Genomic DNA, 25250 nt, shown 5'->3' with positions numbered 1-25250 from the left:
TAGGAGGGAAGATCTTCCTTTATCTTCTCTTCTTTTCTTTCCAAATCCACCAAAAAAAAAAAAAACCTCGGGAACAAGATCATCTCTTCCTTTCCTCCCGTTTTCATTCCGTACATCCGCCGAACAAAACTCGGCCATATAAGTATATAACCTGCAGTTGTCAGCGATTACCTCACTACTATATATACTGCCTGAAAGGATCTTCATCTTCTCCCAATCCGCACACACGAATTGTTGATTCGGTTGACAAATCTAAGAACCGATCGATCATGGGGCACGGTATATTCGGATTTAATTTAGAAAAAAACCCCTAATTTACGATCAACATATAAGGATCGCAATCAAAACACAAAAGCTTGTATGCATGAATGCGATAATTATCTAACTCGTTATGTGTTTGCTCACAGGTGATACAAGTGGGAGACCTAGCAAGAAGCACGAGCCATCAGGCAAGGTTGTTCGCAAAAAGAATTTGTAATTTGTTAATTGTTATTATCACCATTTGATTTTTTATTTTGGGTAGGAGAATTGTTTAACTAAAAAAATCTGAATTCATCATTAATGTCACCGTTTGATTATTCTATTTTCATTGGTTCATTGAAGTTGATGAACTTTTAATCCTACAAAGAAGTTAAATTGCTGTTCATCATTGTCACCGTTTGATTATTCTATTTTCAATTGGTATTTTGGAAGTGTCACTATGTTTGATGAATTGATAACTGAACTAGAGTATCTCATATCAATGAACATTTAGATTATAAGCTTCCCATGAGAAAACAAAGATTTGCTCAAAAGTCAATGAAACCTTTCCTAGAAAGATTGAGTAATCCTAGTCGGCTAATGTATGCGTGTTATAACACATGACAGGAGGACTATAAAGCTGCAGCTTTTGAAGAGGAGGGTGCATATTATGTTGAAGAATTTGGTGAGGATGATCCTTATGGTATTATTTATCTAATTATTATATATTAATAGTGATTCGATATCTTTCATATCTAAATCAATGTTTTCTTGGTTTGTATAAGCAGGTGATGGAGAAGGAAATAAGAGAGATTTTACCAAATTGGAACTTAAAGCAGATCATGTGAATCGGCCATTATGGGCTTGTGCTGATGGCCGGATCTTTCTAGAAACCTTCTCTCCATTGTATAAACAAACTTATGATTTTCTAATTGCAATTGCAGAACCTGTCTGCAGGTAATATATATATATATATATATATATATATATATATATATATATATATATATATATATATATATATATATAAAAGTCTGCATCTCAACTATCAGTATATATATAAAATCTGAGATTGATCTTTTCACGTTTGGGGTGTTTGTGCTTATATATAGGCCAGAGTCGATGCATGAGTACAACCTGACTCCACACTCACTTTATGCAGCTGTGTCAGTGGGTCTAGAAACTGAAACCATATTAGCTGTGTTGAACAAGCTTTCAAAGACCAAGCTCCCTAAAGAGATGATTGATTTCATTCATGCTTCAACATCCAATTATGGAAAAGTAAAGCTTGTACTAAAAAAGAATCGTTACCTAGTTGAATCTCCATTCCCAGAGGCAAGACTGCTTATTCTTTTCTTAATCTTTAAACAACAGATTGTATATGGATGGATATTCAAATATTCAATTATTAGTTCAGTTATCTGATTGGTGTTTGCAGGTATTGAAGAGATTATTAAGTGATGAAGTCATATCTCGAGCGAGGATTTCAAACGAGGTTGTAGCTATTATTCTTATTCCTCTTTTTTATGTTGTTTTATATGAGGGATTGATCTTGATTTTGTTTATTCTCACATTCAGGTTGACGATGGGTTTGCTGTTAGTAGATCAGTAGGTGAAGTTGATGGTAGACATGAGGAACTGCTAACAGAAGCACAGCTGGCAGCTGCAGCTGAAGAAAAAGAAGCTCATTCATTTGAAATTGATCCCGCTCAGGTATAGTAGATGATACATTGTATCTGTTTCTGATGAAGTTCATCTTTTTTATATCAATCACTTAAAAAAAAGGTCGAAGAGTAATTTGTAGATTTACTGCATCATTGATTGAAGAAAATTAATTACTTGACAGGTTGAAAATGTAAAGCAGAGGTGCTTGCCAAATGCTTTAAACTATCCCATGTTGGAGGAGTATGATTTTCGCAATGATACTGTTAGTTCTCTCTCATACTTGTATGACAGACATTCTTGATTCATTTAGCTATGTGATTTGTAAACAAACTAACTGTTAATTTTTACCCATACATTCCAACAAACAGTTTTCACAATGTTCATCGTTTTAAACAATATTCATCAGTTTTAACATCAGAGGAGTTGGGTGGGAAAAATAAAAAGGGAAAATAGGTAAACGGTTGGTTTCAGAAGCTTTTTGACTTAACCCATTAAGTTGTTCTTTCTAGATTAAGTAAAAAAGAAACAGTCATGTATAGCTAGCTGTGAAAAGAAACATTCAACCACATAGTCTTTTCTACAATTAATTGATAAGCAAATTGTGCAGATAAATCCGGATATTGAGATGGAATTAAAGCCTCAAGCACAACCACGACCTTATCAAGAGAAGAGTCTTAGTAAGATGTTTGGAAATGGTAATTAGACACTGATTAGAAAAAGTTGTTAATATTTGTATTTTTTTTTGTAACATTTGTTGAGGCTGCAGGAAGAGCAAGGTCTGGGATCATTGTGTTACCTTGTGGTGCTGGAAAGTCTTTAGTGGGGGTTTCTGCAGCCTGCAGGATTAAAAAGAGCTGTCTCTGTTTAGCAACAAATGCTGTTTCTGTTGACCAATGGGCTTTTCAATTCAAGTTATGGTCAAACATTCGTGATGAAAATATATGTCGCTTTACATCGGATAGTAAAGAAAGGATTTGTGGAAATGCTGGAGTTGTTGTCACCACATACAACATGCTTGCTTTTGGTGGTAAAAGATCCCAAGACTCTGAAAAAATCATTGAAGAAATAAGAAATAGAGAATGGGGTTTGCTACTCATGGACGAGGTACATTCACTTTTGAATAAAGTAATAATGACCATTTTACCCTCATATTCCAAAAAAACAAAACAAATTTCAGGTGCACGTGGTACCTGCGCATATGTTTCGTAAAGTTATTAGCATCACTAAATCTCACTGCAAGCTTGGGCTTACTGGTATGCTTCTGAAATACTAAGGATTTAATGTTCTTTTGTCTGAGGTTGGAGTTTTCTATATATATATATATATATATATATATATATATATATATATATATATATATATATATATATATATATATATATATATATATATATATATTTATTGTTTTGTAGCTACACTTGTTAGAGAGGATGAAAGGATTACGGATTTGAATTTTCTTATTGGTCCGAAATTATACGAGGCAGATTGGTTGGATTTGGTTAAAGGAGGATTCATTGCGAATGTGCAATGTGCTGAAGTGTGGTGTCCAATGACAAAAGAATTTTTTGCTGAATATCTAAAACAGGAAAATTCCAAGAAGAAACAGGTATGTATGATCTTATTAGAATCAAATAGTAATAGTAGTTGATAATTGTGTATGTTATGCAGGCTTTATATGTGATGAACCCTAACAAGTTTAGGGCTTGTGAGTTTCTTATTTGGTTCCATGAGGAACGTGATGATAAGGTTATTGTTTTTGCTGACAATCTTTTTGCACTCACGGAGTATGCAACGAAGCTTCGTAAACCAATGATTTATGGTGCCACAAGGTGCACATATTTTTGACTTTATAAAAAGAAAAAAAAAAGGCAACCTTTTATCTTCGCTTACACATGTTAAATTTAAAAACTTTATATTTGGTGTTCAGCCATATTGAAAGGACAAAGATACTGGATGAATTCAAAACCGGCAAGAAAGTCAACACTGTATTCCTGTCAAAGGTAATCAATGAATGTTAAGTTTGTTTGTTTCATGTGTACCATGTCTTTTAAAATTTTAAAATGCTTGTTTTTGTTTGCTGTAGGTGGGAGATAATTCAATAGATATTCCGGAAGCAAATGTCGTTATTCAAATTTCATCACATGCTGGTTCCAGACGTCAGGAAGCCCAACGTCTTGGCCGTATTCTCAGGGCTAAGGTAATTTTTTTAAAATTAATTAATAATTAATTATTTTAAAATTTGAATTTGTTATTATATTTTGTGGATGTGGAGTGTAGGGTCGTGTGCAGGATAGAATGGCAGGTGGAAAAGAGGAATATAATGCCTTCTTCTACTCCCTAGTATCTACAGATACACAGGTAGGTAATAATATAATATATCATATAGTATTATTGAAGGTCTAAAAAAGATAAACGTATCATGAATTGATGGCTAATTTGTCAAAGACATGAATGATGTAGGAAATGTACTACTCAACTAAGCGGCAGCAATTTTTGATCGATCAAGGTTATAGTTTTAAGGTAATTCATTAGTTAGTGTTTATTCAAAAAAAAAAAAAAAACCCGAGAGATTAATATAATATTTGTGTGGTTGGTTTTGAACAGGTGATAACAAGTCTGCCTCCACCAGACAGTAAGGCAGAGTTGAGCTATGATTGTGTCAAGGACCAAGTTTCTCTTCTTAACAAGGTCTCGACTTAATGCTGAATTTCTGCTGCTGGTATAACTTTGAAGCAAGCATGAGGAGTAGGAGTGTTAGAATACATGCTTATATGACATGATATGTATATGCTATATAGGTGTTAAGTGCTGGGGATGATAAGTTAGGCTTGGAAGATGATACAGATGACATTGCACGACAAAAGCATATGATGGGGTCCATGAGTGCCATGTCAGGAGCTAAAGGAAATATCTATCATGAGTTCAGGTTGGTTTGGTGGCCTATTTAATTATTAATTATTTGGCTTTTTCTTTTTGTGATATATATAAGTGGTGTGTTTGGTTGGTTTGCAGGTGTGGACAAAAGGGAGGTTTTGCAAAGTGCAAGCCTAAGGATCCAGCAATGAGACATCAACTATTTAAGAAACGTTTTGGATGAACAGATCATCACTTGTTTTGTTGTTTTGAATGCAAAATTAAAGCAAAGCCAAATGATTCCATATATGGCCTACAAACAAACATGTTGAGAGAATTGTAAATTTCCAAAACTGTTTCTACATGGGCATCTACTCATCAACAAAAACCTCTTTTTTGCCTGTAAAGAAATATAAGAAACTTTACAACACTTACATTGGTTTTCTTGTGTTGATTTGTTGGCATGGTTCAGTGCCATTTGATCAGAGTACACTGTACTTATTGTATTTGATACAAGTGTACGGTTTTCTGTGCATGTGCCTGTGCCTGTCAAGTCAATCAAAGGTTTTGTATTGTATATATGGGCTTGTTTCAACTTCCAAGTAAAAAAATGACCTCTTAATAACACTTCTGATTTTTTTAAGTCGAGTCTTTTACTATTTTAAGCCACCTTATGATCTAGTAGGCTAGTAGCTAGACCGAATGAAATATGACTATCTATCTATCTATGTGTTTGTGTTTCAAACTGAATGAAATAAATTGAAAAGGGTACTATGAAACATAGTGACACCAAGTTGTTTAATTTTGTCACAACATCATTGGATTGGCAACTCGATATGTACTTACTACTTAGGCAAATCCGAGTTTAGAGTTTAGGCATGTTAGGGACGATATGTTACAAGTGTATGGAACCCAAAGATTACACGGTGTAAAAACACTAATCTTCTCTCACTCTTTCATGTTGAAGAATTTTACCCTACTGATGATACAACATCCGGTTCAAATAAATTGTCTAGAAACAATCTTACCCACCAACAACTAGCTTAGTATTTGGATCCTTGTGTCTTAAGATGTTCTTGAAAATTTAATTGTATTTCACTATTCTTTATTGATTTATTTTATATTTATGATGATTTGGAAAACATATATTTTGTTGATATAGAAATTGATGACTCTGCTAGGCTGAAATTGTTTTTTTTTTTCTTTTGAAGGAGTGGTTAGTAGTTAGAAGTTAGTATCATCAAAGTAATAGGAATCATCCGGATGTATATGATGAAATTCCAATGTTAATTATCCCAACCTTATTGATTTACATCAACATTACTTTTTCTCAATCATTTACATTTTTAGCTTGTTGTTTTAGAGTTATAAACAAACCAACTAACCCCCTTATTTGATTCTCGTTATAAGGATATTTTTATAAAAAATGTAACAAATAAACAAATTGAGTCAATTTTCGAAGATTTGACCCCTTTTGTCACTATTTTATTTGTGTTAGAACATATGGTTATTTATTTGTTGGTTTCGACAACCATCAACTATATATAAACTAAGTTATGTGGCGATTTGTCATGCACTAAAATTTATTGTGAAATTAATAATGCAATATACCTCACAAAGGGTTCGATGTTCAACTAGCAAACATACCACATTGACATACAAGACCATTACCCTAGATTTTTCGTTGTATAATATCAACAGTCAATGGCAGTGAGAAGCAGGAGCGGGTAATGTGTGGAAGTAGATTGGTTGAGATTGATGGTGAGAAAGGAAGCCGATAACTAAGCACATTTTAGCCCCCAAGTCGATGAATAATACCCAGTTGATTAGGAATTGTTCATAAGCCGGGAATAGAATATGTAATATATTCTAACATTATATGTTTTGGAATATTTCATTATAAAATATGTTAAAATTATTGTTTTAAATATTAGAATATTACACATATTTAATTTTTTTATGAATACTAGAATATTATAATATTTCATTAAAAAAAATAGTCTCACGGTTTCACAAAATTAAGCTGTCTCACATGAACCTAACCTTATATTTTTATATATATATATATATATATATATATATATATATATATATATATATATATATAGACACACACACACACACACACATAGAGGTTTATGTTCTATGGAAAACAAAAACCCTAAAAATGCATAAAAAATACTTAAAGATCACAAAACTTTTTTTTTTTGACTTTATAAATGAAAAAATCGCAAATTTTTCTTCTAATTCGGTGAAATTTAAAAAAAAAAACCAAAAAAAATTTTCGATTTTTTTTTCAGTGATTTTTTCATATATAAAATCAAAAAAAAAAAAAGTTTTGTGATCTCTAAGTATTTTTTTATGTATTTTTATGATTTTTAGGGTTTTTTTTTTGTTTTTCCATATAATCCTTCCCTACATATGCGCGTGCGCGCGCGCACACACACACACACACACACATATATATATATATATATATATAATGTGACTAAGATTAACACAAAAGATAATTCGAGTGCATGTCTTGGAGATAGTATTCAAGGTCATTAACTAAATATTTCTAAATAATAAAAAAATCTTTTTAGGTAATTGGCATCATTATACAATTAGCAATAAGGAAATTAAGAATAATAAGTTATTATATTATTATTATGAATTAATAAATTAATTGGAAATTATTTTGGTAATTAATTAAATATTTTTAATTAATTAAAATGCTAGAATATTAATTGATTCGTAGAGATTTATTTGAATATTTTAGAAACCTTTTGGAAGATGGTAATGATGATTTCTAGGAAACTCCACTGATGAATGTAAAAGACTTGTCTGGATGACAAGTGTTTTGTAAGTAACATGTTTGTTATTCAAAGTGTTTTCGTATCATGTTATTTTCTAAATTTTATGATAAAATAAACATGTTAATAGTGCATTGTAAGTGGGAAGAAGGAAAAAGTATCGTGTTAGTGAACCCCACGTGCGTTGCACGGTGGGGGTAATTTAGTCTTTTCTACATACTAGAAATCTGTCAAAAGCTTCTTCTATACCTGCTTGTTTCATTCTCTCACTTTGTTTTCTCTATCAAATACTCCCGACTATCGAGGTAGATAATGAAGAACATGGAATGTGGATCGCATACTAGCAATAACCTAGGAAAGGCTTTTTATGCATATCCCAACAAGGTAAATTGTAGTTTATTCATCTTGTGATGTTAACCCTAGTTTTCTTAACATTTATTAATTGGGGCAAATAATTGTTGGCCAGGATGCCCGTTCTGGTTTTATAGCTTGGGTTGATGAAATACAGTGCAACAATGAAGGTGTGATCATAAATGAGTTGATTAGGTCGGAGAAAAAGCTTCAATTTGAGGTGTTTAAGTTGAAGGTTGACCTAATATGTAGTTGGGTATTTTTTTTTGGGTTTAATTATGTACAAGTTGTAATTAAGGTCATTTGGATTAAATTATGAACATGTTGTTTAACATGCATGCTTGTGTAATTTGTTAATATTATTTTTCTTATTGTATTACCCTTAAAGTTAATGTCTTAAACGATCTAGTGTCAACTGATGTTACCCTTTAAATTATACAAGGTCCATAACCAACCAACCAACTTATTGGACCACATGTGTTCGGTGATGTTACAAGGACCACATGTTCCCTTGTAACTCAACCAAATTACCCTTGTTTCCTTAAACTATTGACCCCATGTACATTAGGTAAAATGCACCATGCACATTCATTACATAACAAGGAAACAAGTACAAATGTGTCCGAAACAAACAAACAAGTAGCAATTTTTATCAAACATACAAAGTTACTATAAATCCAAACATAACAACCTAGAACAAACCAATTCCAAACATAACAACCAAGTAGGATGAAGTACATGTTGGGTTATGAGCAAAAGAACAATCCTATGGTGCACATGCAAACCCTAATGCTTTGGATCTAGGTTTTTTTAATTGTACATGTAATAATCATCCAAAGCTTGTAAACCCTAAATCTATCATATAGAAATTGAAATCAACATAATTAAACAAGTAAGAATGTTACCTTTCAAATTGTAGCTTGAAGATCCTTGCCTTTGAGAGCTTAGTATCACAAATGTAATACCTCTAATCGATCACAAACACCAAAAACAATTGGAGAATGTTAGAGAGAGAAGAGGAAATCTAATTTTGGCTCTAGGGATTCTTAGGGTTCAATGTAGCCGGAAATTGGATGCAAAGGGGGTCTTTATATAGGTGAGGAATTAGAGTTTCAGTTAAATACCTAATCTGGTTACTTAAGCCCTAAGTAACCCATAGGAATCTTCCAGAATACCTAGTCTTGGACGAAATCTTTATGGGCTTCCATAAGATTTTGTCAACCTCTTATCCAAGAGATCCTCAGCCCATTTTGCAATTATCTAATAATTACAATACCAGTCCCCTTAATTCAATTAACCTCTTTTGACCACAAAATTAATTCTAAATTAATTCTTGACCAATGTTAATTAAATAATATGATTTCTCTTTTAATATATTAATAAATCAAATTTATCTCTTTTCTCCATTATTCATCCAGTCAATTTGCTTTGGTGAAGGCAACCCAAAAGGACCATACTACAATCGGGTCAAGTACATAGCAAATATAGGTATGGGCTTAGACACCTAATCCAACAGTACAAACACAACAAGTATAAGGAAGACATATCCTAATCATTAAGGTCCGATGGTTTTGCACTAGTATCTCCTTTCCCATCCTCTCCCTTAACCCTCTTAGCAAGTTTCATCCTGATAATTCTTTCCGATTTCTTTCTTTACACTTACCCAATGATTTTTCTCCATTTTGTGTTTAAGGCAATGATTTTGATCCACTACTTCCTGCACCAACTTCTTTTGATCCTTTACCATTTTCAGCAACTGATGTTTTCTTTTTCACATTTAGTTTTGACCGCCTTTTAACTTGAGTTTTTTGCACTTGAGGTATTTCAGCTTGAGGACATGTTAGCTTGTTATGTCCTACTTGTTTATAAACACTGCATGCTATTTTTTCCCCTTCCTTAGACACAACGTGTCTTGGAAGCTTTTCTGATGCATTTCTTCTTCTGTTTACCTTTGGCCTACCTGATATTCTTCTCTTCAATGGTGTAAGAGGTGGTATGAATTCAGTAGGTGGCCACATGTTGCTACCATTCATCTCATGTATTTGGTAATTGTAAGTGTTCTTGTAAAAAGCACCATAGAACATTGGATCCACATATGTGCCAACATCTCTATTCCGATATGATATTGTAACAACTAAATGAACACAACCATACCCATTAAGTTGCTACACTCTACAACTACAAGTCTTCTTGTCCAGGTCAACAACATAGGACTTTATCGGGTTTCTTGTTTCAAATTGGTTTAGAACACTTGGTAAAACATTCCAAAACCTATATGAGATAGAACATAAGTTAGTATCTAAATACAAGTAAGAATGTAAAGATTAGAAAGTACATTTGAGCTATTTTCAATTTATCCAGTAGGGGTGTAATTGTTGGGCAAGGTTTGTAATCAGGCCATGAACTACCTTTTATCTTCAAATTGTATAGCCTCTCCATAACATACAATCTAATCTCTTCTAACATGGTGATGATTGGATTTTTCCTTGCATCCTTTATGACACCGTTAAAGCTCTTAGATAATCCATTCTTCACTGCATCACACATCCTTCCTTCTTGAAAGAATGCTCTACTCCATGATTTGGGCTTTGTTTCCATAATGTATGTAAAGGCTGTAGGGTTAAGCAGTTCGATCTCCTTCATGGAAACGTTGAATAAAGGCTCGGTGGATGCCTTGATTGCCTTCCAAAACACGGTCTAGTAGTGTACACCAATGTATCTTTTCCTAAAGTTGGCAACACTATTCCTTGCATATTGCCTTTGCTTAACAGTATGTGGTACTTTTTTGACAACCTCTAACAATCGTTATCAAACAATGGTAATATGTTAGTGAAAATGAAACCTAAAGTTAAAATATATAAAATCTGAAACTATTGGACATATCTTATGCCGATCCGACATTAATGTTATACCAAAACCATTATCCAGTTGAAGGTCGTCTTTTAGATTTTCCAAGAACCATTTCTAATTATTTTTTGTTTTCTACACACACAACTGCCCATGCAATTGGGAATATGTGATTATTAGCATCCATTCCTACATCACATATTAGCTCTCCAGTACATAAACCCTTTAAGAAACACCTATTTAAATTTATAACCCTTCTGCAGCTCCCTCTCCACCCTTGCTTTAGCCCATCAAAAAAATGTAAAACTTGCTAAAATAATTCTTACCATCTGACATACAATCGACATCCATTTTGACTATTGATCCAAGATTTGATCTTCTTATCTCCTCACCATATGACCCTAGCTTTGCATAGTGCTCCACTAGTGTTCCCTCAATCAATTCAATTGCATACTTGTTTGCTCTTCTACATTATCCTATACTCACATCTATAACAAATTTCTATTTAACCTCATGCCTAAGCATCCTCACACAAACTTTTTGTTTCTGTAAGAATTGTGTGGTGTAATGGCTACCTATCTAGGAATAGTTGACAATTGAAACTAATTTGAAATTTCTTGCACAATTATGCTTAATTATGAGACTCTTAATTTGGAAAGACTTTTCCTCACTCATCCAAGAAGCCTGCATTCTAAATTTGCACTGCCCATAACAACATTTCACTAAAAGTCTTCTACTATTATTTTTTGTAGCATAACTAATAACCATTTGCTACAACATAGTTACAAATCAATGTTTCAGTTGTTTAGGACTCACAGATCTCATACCTAGTACATACTTCTGTTTTTTCCAATAAACATTCTCATTGTAAATAGCTTATTCATTAGATATTACCTCATCCTCATTTAAATGATCATATGGCTCTTCACGAGGTGGACTGTGGGGGGTGACTTGCTCCTTTGGGCACAACTTACTCAGAAACTCATCATCTTTTGTCTTGTTCATAGGATTCTACTCATCAGGTTCAGTGTCAATTTCCATGTCAATGCCATCATCTTGATCACCTTGCAAATCCACCATATCACCTATCAAATAGTCCATGTCAATTCCATCATCAATATTCATACCACCATGAACTTCATTTACACCAGACAATTCGTCTAAAGAACTGCAAATTTCATCTTGCTCTTCAAGAATCTATTGATGTACATTAACACCAAGATGGCCCATGTATACCGAAATTACACAACCAGAAGCATACCCTACTTTGATTACTTCAATGTCATTAATGATTATCCTCAATCCATACAAAACTCAATATCAGTCATGCAAAAGTAAACAGTAAGACGTCTCTTATTCGCGAATCTTTGAAGGAATTCCACAAATTCATTCTTGTCAATTCCAATAAAATCACAATCATCAAACCTTTGCCCCACTCAATCCGAGTAGTTAATAGCGAGGTATCTTGTAAAATTCCAGAAAATGGAGATCTATCTTCATGAAACCAGCCATTCTATGCTTCATGTTATGGCCGATGTGGGATGTTTTTAAAATTTTAAAAAACAAGTTGAAAGACTAATAAACAAGCCAATATTCGAAATTGAGACCTCAGACTTAAAAGTTCAACACTTTACCACTTGGACAACTCAATACTTGTCCTTAATTTTCACAACATCATAATATAATAGGTATAATCTATATAAAACTATATAAAAGAAGCTGCAAAAATAAATGTTTGTAAGAAGATTTGAATATGTAACCTCTAGAAACATCCCCTAACGCCTTAACCATCTAAACCAATTACATCTTTTGTTATTATTTCGCTAAACATATTATTATTATTATGGATATGTACACTACATAGAACGAAATATTTTTAAAAAAATTATACTGCCGTATTTTTTTTGAGAGGTATCTTAGGATACCCCGGGATCTATTATGGATCCGCCCATGCATTAAAACATCAAATCCAGTAACCACAAAATAAATCAAATCCAGTAACTACAAAATAAATCAAGTGGAAGAATAGAAAAACTATATATTACTTCTTTCAATTAGAAAATAGTTATATCATTGAGTTATCTAGTCTTAAATACCATATATTATTGACAGCGAATAATGGGTTTTAATAACAAGTTTGCTATGTACTTTTGTTATATTAGGTGTTATAAGAATCATATATAATCTTTTATCAAATTCTTGTTTATTTAGGTTATTACAACAGGAAAAATTCTTTATCTTATACTGAAATTATCCTTGAAGAAAACATACAGAGTGAACTTGTATGTAAATATAATTGAGGAGTATAATAAAACCAAAGGGCCCCAAAATTTTGGTTTGCTTAGAGTCTCCAAACTGGTTGAGCCACCCTTGACGAACAGTGTAAGAAAAGGATCTGTGTAAGTAACAGTTGAAGAAAATGATATAGGTGAAAAGGTAGCAAACGAAAGAAGACGAAAGGGACAATTCATGGGTTTTAATGATTCCGTCTCTTTTAATTACAACCACATGGCAATGACCTGGCATTTTTAATCCACATGGAAACTATGTGGCATTGACAATGATCCTATTAGGATGTGTGTCACCGGGTGACCCTTTCAAATTTGCAAAAAGGACCTTTTAAACCATAAAATTACAAGTACAAACCCTTTATATGCAAAAAAAAGTTACGAGGGACCATTTAAACCAATATACTAAAGTTTGTACATCCATTCCCTTGATCACTTATCATTATGATTTCCGACGTCCACGATTGGTTCCTTGTTTTTTATTTCACAAGATTACAAATAAACTAAGAAACTAACAAAAATTTCAAAAATTATAGGATAAATGAAAACAAATTCTAATAAAGTTATAACATTTATTGACTTATTATAATATTAACGAGTTTTACTTACATATAAAAAATTATATTTAGGAACCCATTTTTATTTTTCGCACAAAGCCTTCAAAATCAACAAGAAGCTGATGTACACATCACTTTCATCATACCCCACATCCACAATTTAATGTGCCTTAATCTCTATAACGTTTCCTTGAAAAGTCATGTATTCGTACCCCCAAGGTCAAGTTGTTTCACAACCTCTCACCTTCAAACATCTTTTCTCTCACCTTTAAACATCTTTCACCTCGATTCAGTTTTCCTACTTAACCTTTTCCATCTTGAAATATAGCCAATTCTTAGTTTAATGAAATATTAATCTTGTTCTCAATCTTTCTATACATTATTAAAATTTATTATAAAAAAACATCATAAATGGTCTTTGTGCTTTTCTTAAATATGAAGTTTAGTCCCTAAGTTTAAAAAATTTCACAGATGGTCCCTATGCTTTCAAAACTTTTGATGTTTGGTCATTATTGCTCACTCGGTTAAGTTTTGTCTGTTAACGAAAGGATATTTTCGTCATTTCACTACCACTGGAACCATTTATGAAGCTTTTTCTTAGTTAAAAAAAGAAAAATGAAATAAAATGCAATTATTTAACATAAAAGGGTCCTCCCTCCCCCCCTCTCTCTCTCTCTCTCTCTCTCTCTCTCTCTCTCCTTTAACTTCTTCATCATCACCCACACTCCACCATTAAAAGAAAGTGAGCACCAAGAACTGAACTGAAAAAAATTAATCTGATTTTCCATCTTTAACATCATCATGCTTTTGGATTTTCCCTTAAAATCAGTCAAGAACATCTTTATCTTCATAATGATTAGGAACCAAAAGTGAGTAGTCTGAATCATTGGTTCATGAGATTATCGAGAACACCTGTAACTCAAACACAAGTTTAAACACATATGTTTTGGAAATCGATTTTGTGTTATGGGTTTGTTGAGTTTGCTGGTAAGAACCACCATTGGAATCTCCCCTTTCCTTCTTTTTTTGTAGCTACCATCACCAGAACCATCCTCATCTCTCCATTTCTATCTTCTTGTTCATCTTCATCTTCTCCAATCATCCCTCCAAAAAACCCCAATCCATTTTCTCCCATTCCATTCGTAGATGCAATAGATTCTTTGATGTGATAAAACGTAAGAAACCGAGTTTCAAAATAGAGTGAGAGAGCATACATCGTAAGCTTCATTGATTTGGTGAAATTGGAATCTAAAATTGATTCCTCTGCACACGTCTAGATGATACTGAAATTTGATAGAAAAGGAAAAGAGTGTGATTAATCGTCCTCAAACACATAAACCGAACTAGGGATTAGATTTAAAACCAGAAAACTAGACCGAAACTTGAATCGTTAGAACCAGAATATATAGAATCAGTTTGGGTTTCGGGTTTAAAATTTGGCTTTTTCCGAGTTCCGGGTAATCCACGTTGGGTCCATCAGGTCTGGGTAAACAAGGTCTAAAAATCGAAACCGATGTTAGGAACCAGAACCACTTTTAGGGGCTGGAACCAGTTTCTATGAAACGTTTAAAGCATACATATTTCATTCATTTTAACTTGGATTGACATACGATTTTTTTTCCAACGTGTAGTTTAGATTTTGTACATGATTTTAGACTGCAAATTTGTCATTTTTAATTTTATATTCATTGATTTACAGGACCCCAAAGTTGAGATATCAAAGTTGGATGTTTTTTAGTTTTTTAGCTTTTTTGTATTCTGTGAAAGTTTCAAAACATGCATATCTAAGTTATTTGAAGTCGGATTGACATGCGGTTTTTTCCAACTTCTAGTTTAGAGTTTGTACATGATTTTAGATCATAATTTTGTTATTTTTGGTTTAATATTCAATGACTTACAGTCCCCCAAAGTCGGGATATCAAAGCTGAAAATTTTCAACTTTTCAGCTACTTATTTTTGTATTTTGTATTTTGTGAAAACGTTAACACATACATATCTCATTTGCTTAAAGTCGGATTGACATGCGGTTTTTTCCGAAGTGTAGTTTAGAGTCTGTACGTGATTTTAGACTATAATTTTATCAATTTTTGTTTTATATTCAATGACTTACATTCTCTCAAAGTTCAACCCACTAAGTAGTAAGTAATTGCCAAAAAAATTTGGTTTTTCGAGTTTTCCAGTTCTAAACCCATTTTATCCAGTTCCAACCTACTCACTTTGATGTTTCCGGGTTTTCCGGTTCTAGATCCACTTTACCGGTACCGTGCCCGGAACCGGTTCCTATATACTGGTCTGGTTTCCGGTTCTACAAAGTTCCGTTAACTGGTTCTGAGTTTTCCGGGTCCGGGTCCATCCGGTCCGGGTTTGGACCTACTTTCATCCCTAGGTACAACTATGGATAAATCTATGGAACTGATGCTTTTCTTTGCTATACCCCTTTAGAAGGGTTGAATAAGACCATATCTCTACTAACTTCTTCACTCTGAAAAAAGGTTGATGGTGGTTGGGGTTTCCATTTTAATCGTTATTTTTTTTTAATCTTTGGGGTAGGTCCATTGATTTCAGGGTTGTCGTTTGAGAATGAAGATGATGAAAGGATTAAAGAGAGAGGTTGAGAATGAAAATGGCTAAGGGATGAGATATATATATATATATATATATATATATATATATATATATATATATATATAGAGAGAGAGAGAGAGAGAGAGAGAGGGAGGGAGGGAGGGAGAGAGAGAGAGAGAGAGAGAGATTTTAAATAAGACAAAGCTTCATAAATGGTCTCTGTGGTAGTGAAATAACAAAAATACCATTCAGTTAATGAACATAACTTATCGTGCTGAGTAATAAATACCAACCATCAAAAGTTTTGAAAACAGAAGGACCATCTGTGAAATTTTTTAAACTGAGGGAATAAACTTCAGATTAAAAAAAAACACATAGACCATTTAAGGTTCTAAATAACATAAAGTGTGACTTGGTGGTAATATCAATCTTCAAGCTTTTATGAGCCTTAGCGAACCACTTCGTTTGTAAGACGTGACATAAGACGATATTTTTATATATAATTAATATTTTTTTATATTTATTTTCAACTATTATTCATTTTTATACACATATACGAGTTACGACGAAATTTTGGTAAAGTTTGGCGGCAGGTACAAGCTTTGGAGCCATGGTGCGCCATCGTGGAGTCATGACGAACTTTTTAGAACTTTGCCATTTATACATGCTAAAACCCAACAATTTATAATTTACTTCGAAATATTGTGTCATAGTATTTAAACTACTGAATATTATATAGTTAAATAATTATATAAATAATATTTCACAATTTTGTTAGACAGTCAAAATTTGCTAACACTCGATATCATAATATAAACAAATAATTAATTCTATATTGCTATATATATTATATGGAAGATGTTTGGATATATGGCATTATCTACTACGATAAAATTATGTTTATATATTTGTATTCATATATTTTTATGCTGAATATTTTTACTAACTTGGACTCCAGCAAATATATGGATATTTGAATATAAATATTGTGAATATATATGGATATTTTTATTGGATTCGGACCCGACCAAATATATGGATGTTTGAATATATGACATTAACAACAACGTCACATATTTATCTTCTTCGGATTTTTTTTGGCGAAATACTACTTTAAAAAAAATAAATAAATAAAAAAAAAATAAAGGTTTTAAATTAACTTTCATTTTTTGGACACAAAAGATGTTTAAATAAAATTTGAATATAAATGAATATCTCTGTAATTATTACAAGATTTCGTAAATTCATTTACGAACCTCCACCGCTACGGCTACATTGGGAAACATATATATCTCCGCTGCTGCTGAATTGAGCCCTAGAGAAACCTCATTTTCTCCCCTTTTCCCCCGATTACTCTCCGGTAACCTTACTCCGATCATCGTCCAATTCTTCAAGATGAAAGCTAGCGCACTACAGGTTTCTTCTTCCCACCTTCTTGTCTCAAATTCATCAATCTGGCTTTTTATGTACTTCTTTCTTTCCTTTATGTAATTTTGAGGATCGTTGATGTGAAACGTATTTCTTATGTGCTTGCAAGTTGACGTGAACGTGTATATCAATTGGATCGTAATTTAGTGTATGTAATTTCATTTCGTATATAGCTAATCAGTATATGTCACGGGCCTTTTGCTGGCTGATAGATGAGTTAAGATGCATGTTAGTTCTTATATATGGCCAATTGATTTCATACTTTTGATATGTATAACTGCTAGATTACAACCGTTGGCCTCCATTTTAGAATTTATGTTAACTATAAGAGGTGTGCACATTTGTGCGCGTGCATGAAGATCTGTACCTTCTTTTCAATTCATTTTCAGAGGAGGTAGATTTCTCTTTTTGGTCCTTCCAGTTCCTGGAAAAGGAATGTTTAATCACCAATTACCATTTTTTTTAAACAGCAGTCTGCGATGATGCTCTTAGCAAGAGGTTTAGAGGAGTTAAAAAAAATAGTTACAGATACATGATCTAATAGCAGTTTTAATTAGGATTTTTTTTAATCCACTCAGTCCACCATATTCTACTCCCTCTACATCGGTTCCATACCCACTTGTAAGAATGCAGTATAAAAGAGTCGAAAAGGACAACTTTGAACACCATCACATTTTTAAATGACCATAGTGTCCAAAAAGTACAGATTATCTCCATATACAGTAGCTTATCCGCTTTCTTATTTGTCAAATTACCAAATTATCACACTTTTTTCAGACAAATATAGTTTGATATTTTTGGAAGATAGGGATATAGGAGGAAGGAATACAAAAAGATTTTATGCTAACATTGCTTTTGGAGATGAATGTTCAAACTGTATAGTTGATTTAACCAATTTAGGGTTTAGGCATGGAAGACATGCTGGGTTACCTGAATCTGTCAAGGTCAAGTGTCTAAATTAGGGAAACAATCTTTTTTAGAAACATGCAAGGGAATTGTAGCTCCCGGAAGTCGAGATATATCTTTACAACAAAAATTTCATTTCAATTCTACTTCTCCCCTCTCGACTCGAACCAAGACTTCTTGTATTTATAGTGATTTACATATCTACCCCCAATAATAGGGATGCCGCATCGTTATGGAATAGATCTATGCATGATTTGGACTTTCATTGTGTAGATCCATTTTTTGTTTTGCATTTTTACCTAAATTTCATCGGGTCCTAGGTGATTACTCCATATCACTATTTCCAGCGATTTAATCTATTTTTGTAGTCCCGTATTTAGTGATTCACTACTGGACTTCTATATCGAGAATCACGAAAATCAACAACAATGCTATCTAAAGAATGATAGAAAGGAAAAATATTGATTTAGAAATTTTTCTATATTACAAAGAACTAATTAAAAAGATAAGCGAGTGGTTATAGACTTCTAATTTTGGAATACAAAGGACTTATCTAAAAAGATAATATTTATGTCTCAACTCTCAAGGTAGAACCTTGTAAAGATAAAAAAGCTTAAGGAAACAGTCTGTAATTAACCTGAAATAATTCCTAATTTAACAAATTAATTAAATATTTTACACTCGCCTCAAGTTGGGTATGTGGATCAGACATATCCAGCTTGCTTTGCATAGTGTACGTGTTAAGTTGTGGAGACTGATTCATCTCTTTGACCCTATATCAGATTTCGTCATGGACTCACGGGCAAGATTTGTAAACTTTGGGCTTGGTTTTATTGACAGTTTTAGGTCAAACAACTAATATTTATATTCTTTGAATTCGTGTAGCCTAATGTATTAGAAATCCACTCATCACAAATCAATAAAAACTCTCTCATGTGTTCGTGCCTGTGGATGTAGCTGAAGATCCTGATCGTGTGAACCACATAAATGACTGTCTTATTTTTCGTTTTGCATTATTACTTTGTTTTCTTGGAATCGTTGAATCGTTTGTTTAAGTGCTTAAACCCTAACCAATGTTGATCTTTATTCTTAGATTAACCGATATCTAACAGGTTTGTAACTCTGTTCATGATCTATTTTCTTGCTAGAGTTTTGTTTAATGCAATCACTGTTAAAAAAGTGTTGAACTTGATTATATTGATAAAGATTTTGCGAGTTTAATCGGTTGGGATAAAGGACAATTCCACAGAGATTTTTTAGTTATTGCCAATAACAAGTAGTGCGATACAGTAACTTAACAAAGATTGGTTCTTTCCTTCTTGAATCAATTTAGTGGGGTGATGAATTTATTTATTTGCCTCTTTGGCACAAAATAAGGCATTCCTTTGGAATCGCCAGAATCTATTACAATTTACAACAGTGAATACTAGTAATTCGGATAAGTTATGAATAACAAGGAATCTTAACTTCATTTTTGTTTTTACTAGAAAAATACAAACTAAAATAAATTATCTACCATTTGATTATTAGTTATTTTGGAGTTAAAGATACTCATCGATTGAAGTAGACATTTTCTAGTTATATTTCTTTTTCCTTGTATTTCTGCTTTCAAAAAAGGTAATGTATTATTGTGAAACAGGAGTCAATGGAGAGAGCAATGAGGAAAAAATTCAGGGAAGAGTCTGAAGATGGATGGAAGATCAGGGAAAAGAAGGTGGACTACTCTTCCTTTCTTACAGATGACATTCTTTTTGATATCCTGAGAAGGCTTCCTACTGTTATCCTTCGTTATAAGACTAAGTTTGTCTGCAGAAGATGGTTCAATATAATAACTAACAAAATCTTGATAGAACATGCTTCTTTCATCGTCCAGAGGTCAAGTGGACCTCACACAGCAATTCAGGTGGTTATAAGGTAAGAAAAACAAGGGCTGGAATTGGAACAACAACATCTTAACATACCTTACAAAGGCCGGATAAAGTCTTGGTGTAACGAGTTCCTTTTAATAGTGGACCCCAATAGAAACAAATCTTTGTATGTTTTCAATCTAATGACTAAGAAAGGATTATATCTTCCTTGGTGTGGAACATCTTGTCGGAGGACACTATACAATCAAATGTGGAGTGGCCCTTGCCTTCGATGGATTCAAGGGAGTCTACAAGGCCATTCACATATTTATGGGCCCACCAATCCAGTGCAAGATTATTGAATTGAATAGAGATATTACCTCTGGTGTTTCCTCGATGTGGATTAAGACTGAAGGGCCTTCTTATGATATGGGTGAAGGGCAATATTATTGGGGTAACCCGGTTTCAGTTCAGGGCAGGTACTTTCATTGGGATGTTCATTCCTCTAAGTACCTGGTTTCTGTGAACATGGTGAAAGATAAAATTTTGCAAATCCCCCTACCAAAATGCAATGATGATTGAGTGGGAAGACAATATTCTCTTGTTGATATCACTACTAGAAACTTGAGTTTCAGCTACTGATTTAGCGATGGATAAATTCTGTAGCAAAGTTTTAGGCTTATAGCTAGGGATTTACAACAGATCCGCCATATTTTAGATATTTACTTTATTTATTCAACATATTTCATATTTGCTAGGATTTATCGAAGGATCAACTACGGATCTTGCAAGTGTTTATCGATGCACACCACTCCCTTGCTAGTCGGTCGAAAATCAAGGCATTTCAGCGAGGGTTCAACGACAGATAGAGAAATTATCGAATTTTTTCCATCTATGGTACACGTTTAGCGAGAGATCGCCGACAAAAAATAGATTTGGGGTACGCACGTTTCTGTTTTACGATCGCCAATCTCTCGCTGAAATTAGCGCAAACCAATTCCAATTTCACGAAATTGTTGTAAGTTTTCTTCCCTCCTAAATCCGCTTTTATCACTCTGGAGTAAGTTCCTATGCCATGTTAACCTAATAATATCACCATCTCCGTTCTAACAGATGATGAAACAACTCACCACTGTTGCTTTCAATTCCGACAACCTCCATAAAATCTAAAAGTAGTTTTCATTAACTTCTGATTTAGGTAAATCGCTTGATTTTCTTTTTTTAGTCCTATATTGGATTTAGGTTTAGTTTAGTTGCACAATATATTACGTTAGGGTTTAATTTCCCCCTTTTTTCTGTTTCAATTTTCATCCCTATTATACCTCAGCATTACATGCACGATCACCTTGAATCGATTGCATCATGTAATTAAAATCTTGATTCCTTGAATCTCATCTTCTAACTTGATATTTTCATTCATCTCTTGAATGTTGTCTCCAATTCAGTAGTTTATGTAGTCAAATGTAGCTTTGACTATGTTTGTCTCCAATTCAACAGGTTCTGTAGTCAAATGTAGCTTTGTTTGGTGTTTCTGAGCTTCCCTCCACTTGTTTTCAAGTTTCTCTTCCGATTTTTATTTCCTCACCATCAAGCTTTAAAGGTACATCTTCATTAGATAGAGACACATAATAATACCTTATATGATAAGCAGGATGATAGAGATTCAATCAAGCAATCCTCCCATTCATTGTTTGTCGTGCATGCATCTCCAAAGACATGGATTTCATCGTATCATATCCAAAAAAAGTTTCCAGGTTCTTCTCACAGACTTATCATTCATTCATTCATAAAATTTGGTTTTCAATCTCATAAAATGCAATTACTTTTCCTTCTTGTCATATAGTCATTATCTCAATAAATGATGATAAGAAGCACTCTTTCTATAAATATTAATATGTTTTCATTGATCTGATGTATGCTCTTTAGTTACATATTCCATAATAAACTAAATAGGAATGTAAGTTTCCATGAGCTCTGAATTAGTATCTCTAACTTAGATTTTTGTACCCTTTTGAACTAATATTCAACAACTCCTCTGAATCATTATGTATTGTTATGGTTACATCATTGAAATCTTAAATTTTTTAGGTATAATGTGTGTTTATGGTTGTCCATTTCTAGATATGTATGCATATGATTTTGGATATGTTTTAGTTATTTAGGAAGTTTCTCATTGCGAATTTATGTGGGTTTATGCTCTTTGTTTTGGTGATTAATTTCAGGATTTGATGAGAAACGATCCATTGACAAATGGTAAGCAGAATGATCTTGAGCTTGGAGATGTAGTGACGGTAATTTAGTGTTTCTTTCTACTTCCAATTTACACTCCCCAACTGTTTGACATAATGCCTAAGTGAAAGTCATGTTAACTTTGTCTATGCAATTCCAAACAGGCTGCAAATGTGAGTTTTTTCAAACTTCTCTCTCTGGTAAGTGTATGTTACTTCATCATTTTGTTACTTTCAAATGCTGAATTATATTTTTTGTGAAGATATTAAGTTGTCTATGAAATTCCAAACAGGCTGCAAATGTGAGTTTTCTCAAACTTCTCTCTCTGGTAAGTGTATGTTATTTCATCATTTGTTACTTTCAAATGCTGAATTATTTTTTTGTGAAGATATTAAGTTGATTATTAATCACTTAACAGGCAAAACCAAAGGCGGGAAGATTTGATCAGTGGTACTATCGCTTTGTTGATTGCATCCACATCAAGTATCCTGATTGTATGTCTACATCTTCTCATCTCCCTCAACATAGTTTTGTTTTTCAAGAAAAATAATTTTGTTTTTATTACATTTCAACCAAGATTTGGTGGGACATAATCGATAGTGTTTTAGGAGATCTCCAAACATCAGAACAAAATAGTGAAGCAGTTAGCTTAGTCAATAGAAGCATACTAGGAATCATTCTTATTGTTAACTTAATTTTGACTCATTTGATCGATTCCTGTTTTCAGTTTAGTCTGCACATGTCAAGCATGGTTATTTTCTTCAGCAAGTGAAAGAATTGTTGATGCCTTGAGAAAGAATCTTTTCACCCATCTTGTTAATCAAGTAAAAATCACTTTTTTTTTTTTTTTCAAAAAAGGAAATATATTTTATGCCCCTTTTGTCAAGACTCAAGATTCACTTACCCTTTTGCAGGAAATAGCTTTCTTTGATGTTACAAAAACAGAGGAGGTAACATGTAAGACCAACATTATCTTAAAAAAATAAACTTGCTGCAACTTAAATGTTTCTGAAATTTTAAGGAATCTTTCTACTGCATTTGTTGGTATTGGGTTCATATACCACATCGTGGAAGCTAACATGTAAGACCAACATTACCTTAAAAAAAAAGAAAGTTAAAATTTTTTTTAACATAAAAACTTATTCATCTTTTTCTTGTTATTAGTATTGGCTAACATGTACGCCAAGTTGGACGTTAGCTTCTTGAAGTAACCCACAAAGCTCAAGCTACTGCATCGGTTGCTTCCTCAATTACTGAGGTGTGTATTGACCACTAAAACTCATATATTTATTTTTATAATACTAAAGTAATTGCTATCGCATCCAACATTCTTTTCTAACCAAAGTTTTTATGATTATGACAAGATCCCAAAAAGAAAAAAATTTACAATTTTACTTTTATTTTTTTATAAATTTGCAGAAATCTTTTGGTGTTCTACGCACCGTAAGATCTTTTGAATGTTTGTTAACTTTGATATTTGATGTTTTTGGTAAACTTTGATATATATGTTTTTGGATGTTTTTGATAGTTTTATATTGTAATGTTAATGTTTAGTTTTGGTTGTATGGCTATTTGATGGTTTTTTTTTTTTTTTTTTTTTTTTTTTTTTTTTTTTTTTTTTTTTTTGTATAATAATTTGATTATTTGATTATTTTTGTTTTAGATTCATAATAAAAAAATGATATTATATGTTTGTGACAGATTAGCAATGGAGAAAAAAATATTAATATATGAATTTTGCTAGGGATTAGCGACAGAAAAAAGAAAAATCATGTCTAAAGTTTGCAAGGGATCAGCCACTGAAAATGAAAAAACATGACTGAAAATTTTCGACGCCTTCAGCGATGGAATATGAAGATTTGCGACAGAACAGCAACGGAATGTTGTTATACAATTTTGTCGCCGATGTCCTGACGAATTGTATTGAGTGACCATTTAGCGATGGATATTATGTCGTTAATTTTGTCGCAAGGAGGATCTGAGCCGTCGCTAAAACCCTTGCTAACTCATTAGCCACCTTTTAATTACCTATGGAGTGCATCTGTCGCTAATCCATCGCAAACAACAATTAGCTACAGAATTGCGACAGATTTGTCCGTCTCTAAAACCCATGTTTCTAGTAGTGTATGGGTGGTTTCCTTGCTCTCCTTGATAACGATTCTTGGAATCATGCTGACTTATGGATTCTTAAAGATTTCCAGAGGATGAAGTGGGAGAAGTTGCACTCAATACGTGTCTCGAGCTATGTGAACAAAAGAATATATCCTCCTATAGTTTTTAATTCATATCCTGTTTGTAGCGTTAAGAGATATCTCATCTTCAGGAAATCTAGATCCAACCCTGGTTTGTTTAGTTATGATCTGACAAATCAAGACTTAAAAAAGCTCAACATCCTTTGTTTAAATCGTGAACATTGCGTGGTTCATTCAGCAGCACCAAGTTTTCTGTAAGCCAGGCTTACATGCAGAATATAATATAAACAATAAGTGGAAAATTTAACAGCATAACAGAGGATCGGATGTGTTGTTTTCGATATAGTGTAGGATAATGGAAGTTATGATTCCTTTTACTACCTTGGATCATGTACGACTGCAAATGATACTTGTACTCTGTGTTGTTTAACTGTCTTGTTTCATGTATAATGAGATAAACATCTCTAGGGATTTTTCCTAAATTGGT

At 32.9% G+C, this 25250-nt stretch overlaps 1 protein-coding gene and 1 pseudogene across 1 annotated transcript; both read left to right on the top strand.

The window, feature by feature from the left end:
• Positions 1-269: 269 nt before the first annotated feature.
• LOC145029380 (general transcription and DNA repair factor IIH helicase/translocase subunit XPB1-like) lies at positions 270-5065 on the top strand. Its single transcript, XM_078977931.1, has 20 exons — positions 270-279; positions 408-454; positions 868-943; positions 1029-1197; positions 1353-1575; positions 1679-1735; positions 1819-1953; positions 2087-2167; positions 2513-2600; positions 2672-3009; positions 3083-3158; positions 3318-3511; positions 3574-3734; positions 3833-3905; positions 3989-4102; positions 4183-4263; positions 4366-4425; positions 4510-4593; positions 4704-4831; positions 4918-5065. Exons 1-20 carry the CDS (start codon positions 270-272, stop codon positions 5000-5002), a joined length of 2280 nt encoding a protein of 759 aa, XP_078834057.1. The 3' UTR covers positions 5003-5065.
• A 12491-nt stretch (positions 5066-17556) lies between these two features.
• On the top strand, positions 17557-25021 carry LOC145030434 (uncharacterized; annotated as a pseudogene).
• Positions 25022-25250: the final 229 nt, after the last annotated feature.

Source organism: Lactuca saligna, chromosome 2, assembly GCF_052625555.1.
Source record: "Lactuca saligna cultivar CGN05327 chromosome 2, ASM5262555v1, whole genome shotgun sequence".
Taxonomy (NCBI): Eukaryota; Viridiplantae; Streptophyta; class Magnoliopsida; order Asterales; family Asteraceae; genus Lactuca; species Lactuca saligna.
Note: the sequence above shows the minus strand (reverse complement) of the source record. Positions and strands in the feature narration are given on the sequence as shown.

Coding starts and splice junctions, on each gene's coding strand:
- LOC145029380 (XM_078977931.1), top strand. Junction 3,010..3,082: donor GTTTGCTACTCATGGACGAG/GTACATTCACTT, acceptor AACAAATTTCAG/GTGCACGTGGTACCTGCGCA. Junction 3,159..3,317: donor CTGCAAGCTTGGGCTTACTG/GTATGCTTCTGA, acceptor ATTGTTTTGTAG/CTACACTTGTTAGAGAGGAT.